The 7,649-nt window shown below is 39.2% G+C and overlaps 1 protein-coding gene across 1 annotated transcript in view; it reads right to left on the reverse strand.

Annotated features, from left to right (window-relative positions):
- The window catches only part of LOC103211792 (catenin alpha-2-like), a 160,849-nt gene that overhangs the window by 138,274 nt on the left and 14,926 nt on the right, over positions 1-7,649 (reverse strand). The window contains exon 2 of the mRNA XM_007957774.1: positions 6,661-6,711. Within this exon, the coding sequence (XP_007955965.1) occupies positions 6,661-6,711 (51 nt within the window). The remainder of the gene's footprint in view (positions 1-6,660; positions 6,712-7,649) is intronic.

Genomic DNA, 7,649 nt, shown 5'->3' on the forward strand with positions numbered 1-7,649 from the left:
CGAAGCAGGGGAAAGACTATGATTGGGAATTGAAGATAGGGAAAGGTTACAGGATTGGTTCTGGGCCTTGACTACCTGGCTAGATGGTGGTCCAGATAGGCTGGGACTCATGACCATGTAGCCTGAGTCTTAGCCACAAGGTGGTTATAAACAATACCAAGACTCCGACTTTAATTAAAATTAGAAAAGGACAGACTCAGGCAAGTTCCCTAGTTCTTTGAACATAATCTGCTTCCAACCACACTCTTTCTAAAGGCAAACTGCCTCTCCTTAGGTTTGCCCTGGAACTGGTCTGTCCATAGTCACAATGCTGGTTTAATAGTCGGAAAGAACACAAATGGAGTCTGAAACCAGTGTCAAGCCTCAAAATGGAATTAGGGCTCCCACAGCCTCCCACAACCCCAAGTGGTTTAGAATTTCAGCACTAATACAGAAGTCTCTCTTTTCACTGGAAACATGATCCACTACTTGAGGTGACCTAACGTTGAGTATCCAGAATGTTAGAAATAAGGGATAAAATTGTGGCATAGTGCCTAAGACATTTGATGGCTAACCCAAAGGCTGATGGTTCAAATCCACCAGCCACTTCTCAGAAGAAAGACTGGCAATCTACTTCATAGAAATAAACAAACAAACAAAACCTCATTGCTGTTGAGTTGGCTCCAACTCAGAGCAACCCCTCTTTGGGTTTCCGAGGTGGTATCTCTACAGAAGTAGATTGCCCAATTTTCCTTCCGAGGAGTGGCTGGTGGTTGCCTTAGGCACTACGCCACTGCCTCAGAAACCCAAGGAGGGGTCACTATGAGTCGGATCAACTCAATGGCAGTAAGTTTGATTTTGGTTTAGTTAAGTTTTCAATTAATAAGCTCAATTTGCTTTACCCGCAACCTCCAGATACCTCTTCTTATGAAATACATCATGATTTAAAACAAGAATCCAATTTTAAACAGGAAAAATCAATAAATACACTATTTTGCCCAGTGTCACCAGATGATCTAGACATTCCTTGCTTGGTGTACTAACAATTGCACCCATTCTCCAATTCCCTGGCCAGACTCAGTTTGCCTCTTGCAGGCTGCCCCCAAGCAAAGAGATCTTCATTCTGTGCTTCATGGCATTTATTTCCCTTAAAATAAAGATGGGAAGATAGTGATAAATGATTTGATAATTACACTGTATGCACTTGCCAGAGAACAGAGGTGCCAAGTCCCTTGTTCACCATATATCTCACTACAAATTAATAAACTCACATTGGGAGTGTAATTTAACTTTCCGTGTAGGTTCGCCTACAGTGAGAGAATATTCTGGTCATGCCAATGTTAATATTCCATCCTGTATGGTGGCATAATAAAGATTAAGAAACTAATATATACTTTGAAAGCAAATATGCATTGTTATATAAATCTTACAACACCTACACTCTGTGGAGATGGATTGACTAAGCAGTAATGCCCTTGGGCATTGCTGGGGACTGGTTGATAGTGGGAAGTGTGACAATTGTTTTTCAACAAAACAGAAAATATAAAGGAATGAGTTCCTTGGTTCAATATCACTCCTACTCTGAGCAGCAGTGGCTCTTCTCACCAAAAGGAGTTTAATCAAGAGACTGGGGAAGAAGATGCAGGTGCCAAAAATCCTGCAGATGTAGAGGACTTCAATTTTAAAGAACGGAAGCATTACTGAATGATACCTAGGCTTAACAAGCAAAACACTAAGCCAGCTCCAGTCACTAATCAGGGCCAGAAATAAGAAACAGGCATCTTGGCCTACCAGGCAGGCGACAGGAGCAGCCAAGGCATATAGAAGGGTGTCTGGTCTAAGCCTGCTCAGAGGTTACCACCAAGGTCACACTAATCCAGCCAGGACAATTGTTGTTAGCCACCATATACTAGGCCCTGAAACATGGCATCCCCAGGCACAATGGGATCAGAGTCTTATGATTCTTAGGGTATTCATTAACTGAATTTTTTGGAAGTGGTTCACCAGACCTTTCTTCCTAGTCTGTCTTAGTCTGGACGCTCTACTGAAACCTGTTCAGTATTGTAGTAACACACAAACCTCCACTAACAGATGAATGTCTGCTCTTGAGGTGCATTGGCCAGGAATTTTACCAAGGACACTCACATCAAAAAAACCAACATGCACATAACAAACAACAAAACAAACTCACTGCTGTCGAGTCAGATCTGACTCATAGCCACTTGGGTTTCTGAGGCAATATCACTATGGAAGTAGATAGCTCAATCTTCTTTCCAAGGAGTCGCTGGTAGGTTTGAACCACCAGCCTTCTGGTTATCAGTCAAATGCCTAAGGTACTACGGCACTAGAGCTCCTAACATGCACATATTGTGACTTATAGTGACCCTATAGGACAGAACAGAACTGCCCCATAGGGCTCTCAAGGCTGTAAATCTTTGCAGAAGCAGACTGCCTCATCTTTTTCCTGTCGAACATCTGGTGTGTTCAAACCACCTGCCTTTGGGTTAGTAGCCCAATGCTTTAATCAGTACACCACCAGAGTTCCTGAACTGTCACACAGAAGGCAAGAATTCTCCCACTAAACCACTACTGCCCCACCCAGTGCTGATATAAGTTGGAAAAGGAAGTTGAGTATGAATCCACAAGGATCCTATCAGGATATCTACATAAATAATGAATAGTAACTTATATTTGATTTTCACAACAGAATGTGTGTTTGTGGGGGGGTGGTAATCTTTAATAGACCTATTTGTCATCCTCACATAATTCCACATTAAAGAACCCTTTTAGGTATAAATACACAGGCATGCACTCACGTGTCACACAGACTCTCCACTGAAGTGCACTTTTTAAAGTACTCTAGTCAAGGCTTTGGCACTGCAAGTTGGCAAAACCAGTAAATAGGGCCATTTATAGAATTTTGCCTCAAGGTTTCTTTTGCTTGGGTATGCTACACATTATAATTACATTTGAGAATCCCCAAACCTAAGATTTTCAATAATCAACAGATGCAGCTAGAGATCATTTCCAGAATTGGCAGGAGTGAAGAAATTTGTTTTGCCCTACTCTGTGTGGAGCTTTTTAATGTTAGGCAATGTTACCTCCTCACTTATATTTATCTTTAGCATGTCTCTCTCTTACATGGACACTAAGAATAGATGATTAAAATCCCATTTGTGAAACTATGATGTAACCCACAACAGCAGTTGCCATTTATAAAGTATTTACAACGTAGCAGACACAGTGCTAGGCATGTTCTAACATACATGCTCTCACAGCAAAATAAACATTAATTTTGTTTTAAAGTAAAGCAAACTGTGGTTTAGCTTGAAGGTTCCATTAATTTTGACAAGGTCACACAGCTAGCCAGGTTCAAGCCTGGAATTTTAATCAAAGGCCCTGAGTTCAAAGCCCACCTTGATACAAAGAGGGGTTCTAAACCAAGAGTCTACTGATAGTAAAACACAGAAAAAATGGAATGAGGATGAGGATGAGGATGAGGATAATAGTAGTAGTAGTTGTTGTTGTTGTTATTTGCCATTGAGTCGGCCCCGACTCATAGCGACCCCTCCTTGGGTTTCCGAGGCAGTATCACTACGGAAGTAGGAATGCCCAACCTTCCTTCCGAGGAGTGGCTGGTGGGTTTGAACCGCCATAATAATAATAATAGCTATTCCTGATGTAATGCTTACTGGTGTGCTGGATACTATCCTAAGTACTACATTTACTCATTTAATACTTACAAAAACCTTATGAAGTAGGCACTATTCCCATTTTATAAATGAAGAACTATAGTACTGAATTAATTTGCTATAGGCACAACACTTTTGCTTATGGACTCAATATTTTAAGTTACAAAGTCTGGTGAGAGTGGTTGCCCTTTAACAACTTTTAGGAAAAGGTACATGATTATATTCAAAACAAAACAATAAAAAACAATATTATGAGGGAATACACAAAGTGGAAAACACGAAGGAGCAAGATCCTTGGCTCATTGTAAAATCAAACATGTAAGCTTTTGTCCTGTTCTGATTCATAGAAGTTCAAATAACACCATTGCGGTTATCATGTAATCAGTCTCAACTCCTACTTTTCCATAATTAGAGACAACTTTAGAAATGCCCTTAAGGTGAAGGGAGCTAAGTCCAAGAGCAAGCCAAAACACCTGCCTTTGCTTTACGACTATGGACTAGACTATCGAATGTGAACTAATGACTTGCATTGTGATTTCCACTCAGTGTTTCATCACAAAGACTGAAGACATATTTAAAATACTGCTAATTGTGTATGCAAAGATCAGATATTGTTCTTCAAAAGTGAGCACACCTTAGAGTAGAATGAGGAGTTGATAACTGTCTACAGAAATCTGTCTGCTTTGTGCCTATTATGCACAATTACATTCAATAATTATAGACCAAAGAGGCAACAAAAAAGAAACTCACATTTCATCAAATGACAGTTTGGTTAATCATTTTAAAATCCCACCTACTTAATGAATGTAGATTTAGCATTCATCACTATTAACTGGTTAACATGTGCTAGATCTTTTTCATTAGATCATGAAGCTTCTTTAAATCTTAGATTTAATAAACTTTATCATATGGAAACTAAGGATAAAAATAGTAATGCTAATAGCAATTAATATCCTTCTACTAAATATTAATTAAATTTTATTAAGTAGGACAAGCTTTTTTAAAATGGTGGCTTGCCTCTGAGCAATAATCTGCATACAGATAAAGAAGCTGGATTAAGTATACCTGAGCTTTCATTCCAGTTCTGACATGTTTTGCTTGGATGACCTTGTGTAAGTACTTACCCTTTTTAAGTCTCATTAATGAAATTAATAAAAAAACAATTTCTTAGGACTATATTAAAGGTTAAATAAGAAAATGTGGGAGACTGAATGTTGTTGCTGTTGTTGGTAGGTCCCATCAAGTTGAACCCAACTCAAAGCAATCCTATGTACTACAAAACAAAACACTGCCCAATCATGCACCATCCTCACAACCCTTATGATACTTAAGCCCATATTTGCAGCTACTGTGTCAATCCATCTTGTTGAGGGTCTTTCCCTTTCTCGTTGGCGCTCCACTTTACCATGCATAATATCCTTTTCCAGGGACTGGTCCCTTCTGACCATATGATCAAAATAGGTGAAATGAAGTCTGGCCATTCTCACTTCCAAGGAGCATTCTGGCTGCACTTCCAGGATACATTTGTTCATTCTTCTGGCAGCCCATGGTATTTTCAGTATTCTTCACCAGCACCACAATTCAAAGGCATCCATTCTTTGGTCTTCCTTATTCACTGTCCAGCTTTCACATGCATATGAGGTGATTGAAAACACCATGACTTGGGTCAGGTGCACCTTTAGTCTTCAAAGTGACATTTTTCATTTTTTTTTTTTTTTGGCATCTCTGGGAGTTAAGATCTGGGTACTAAACTACATCTAACTCCTTGCACTGCTGCTTTGCAATAAATAATTTTCTCTCCTCTCAATCTCAGTGTGTAACTGTTTTGGCCTGACTGCGCACTGAGCAGGGACCTGAGTTTGGTCCGATAACACTTTCACCAAAACACAATATTCTCTCTCCCTCCTGCCTCTAAACTCCTTCATCTGCTTTCTCTTCCCATTTCCTCTTGTATTCTGCCATGGTCACTATACTGCCATCTAACCTAAAGATGGTTGAAGGAGACATCTGAGTTCAATAGTAAAACAAAAATACCCAGTAGTATTCAGAAAGGAAGGAGCTCTGCTGGCTGAAATCATTAAGGACTTGGCTGCTAACTGAATGGTGTGAGGCTAGAACCTATCCAGTGGGTCTCTGGGAGAAAAGACCAGGTGATTTGCTCCTGTAATGATTTACAGCTCAAGAAGCCCCTTGGAGCAGTTTTATTCCATCCTATAGTATTCCAGAAGGCTGGCAGTTCAAACCCACCAGCTACTCCTCGGATGGAAGATTGAGCAATCTACTTCGGTACAGATACCACTTCATAAACCCAAGGATGGGTCACTATGAGTCAGGATTGACTCAACAGCAGTGAGGTTTTTTTTTTTTTTTTTTTTTTTCTTTTTATAAGATTGCTATGAGTTGGAACTGACCAATTGACACACAATAACAACTAGAACATTCAGAAAAGTTTTAAGTCAAAGGTAGTTGATTGCAAATGTGAGCAAATGATTTATTTTCTGAATTCAGAAATATCACTTGGAGAAGAAGGTTTCTCCAGTATTTGTGTCACTCTCTGAGAAATAAACATGATGTACTCTACTTACACTTCAGCTGCATGATAAAACAAAAAAGAAAAGAAAGCAAAGATCTAAAAGTTAACTGCTGTCAGTCATTGTCCCTGGAAACAAGTTTGAGGGCAACTGTGGAGAACAAACACCTAAGTGTAAATTGCCCTTTTTAGATATGCAATCAATCTCAAGTGGAGTATGACAGCTAAAGTGGATTAAGGCCCTTATGATGTAACTAAACAAAAAGGATTTAAGATTTATATACAAGGAATTATAAAACTACTGGAATATATAAAACAAAGCATGACTAAATTGCGAGATATACTCTAATCATGTCTAAGACCCAATATTGTAAAGATGTAAATTCTTTCCAAATCAATCTGTAAATTCCATGCCATTCCAATCAAAATCCCATTAAAGTTTTCTTGCAGAAAAATTACCAAGATTATACTCAAAGTCATACTGAGGAACAAAGTATAAGCAAGATGATTCTAAAGAATAAGAAAAAGAAGATGTGGTCTTAACTTACCAGATTATCAATAGACTACAATAATAAAATCAAAGTGGAATTCAGGCAGAAATACATCAGTGGACTACAATAAATAGCCCTGAAACAGCCCAATTTAAATAATAAAATTTACATAACAAAGGGGATTGGAATAGTTCAGTAATTGGTGCTAGCATTGACAACAACAACATTGACTATGAATAGAGAAAATGATAAAATTACATCTTTTTTTATTATGGCTGGAGCTCTGGTGGTGTAGTTGATGCCTAAGGCATTTGACTGCTAACCAGAAGTCTGGTGGTTCAAACTCAACAGCCACTCCTTGGAAGGAAGGTTGGCCAATCTACTTCTGTAGAGATACCACATTGGAAACCCAAGGAGGGGTCACTATGATTTGGATCTGACACCACGTCAGTGTGTGTGTGTGTGCGCGCACGCGCGTGTGGGTAAAAGTCTACAGAGCACATTAGTTTCATTCCACAATTTGCATACATTTTATTTATTAATTTTTATTGTGATTTTGGTGGAAAGTTTACAGACCAAATTCATTTTCCATACAGTAGTTCATACACATTTTGTTTCATGACCTTGACTGCAATTTCCCACAGTGTAACAGCTCTCTTTCCACTTCCTCCCCATAGTTATGTCTTCCCTGTGTCCTTCTTCCTATACATTCCTGTCCCCAGAGCTATCTCCCTGTGCAAATACTGCCCTTCTGTGTCCCACAATTGATTGATCACCCTAAGGAGTGTTATCCACCTGATGTAAATGTTCACCTCATATACCTGTCTATTGTTTGACTGGAAGCTATAGTAGTGAGTTCAGTTCCAGACCTTCATGAAGGGTAACTAGGGCCATAGTCTCGGGGATCTCACCAGGCTCTATCACCCTATCAAACCAGTAAACCTGGTCTTTTTAAAA

Source organism: Orycteropus afer, unplaced genomic scaffold, assembly GCF_000298275.1.
Source record: "Orycteropus afer afer isolate SDZICR_OR568_19922 unplaced genomic scaffold, OryAfe1.0 scaffold00792, whole genome shotgun sequence".
Lineage (NCBI taxonomy): Eukaryota > Metazoa > Chordata > Mammalia > Tubulidentata > Orycteropodidae > Orycteropus > Orycteropus afer.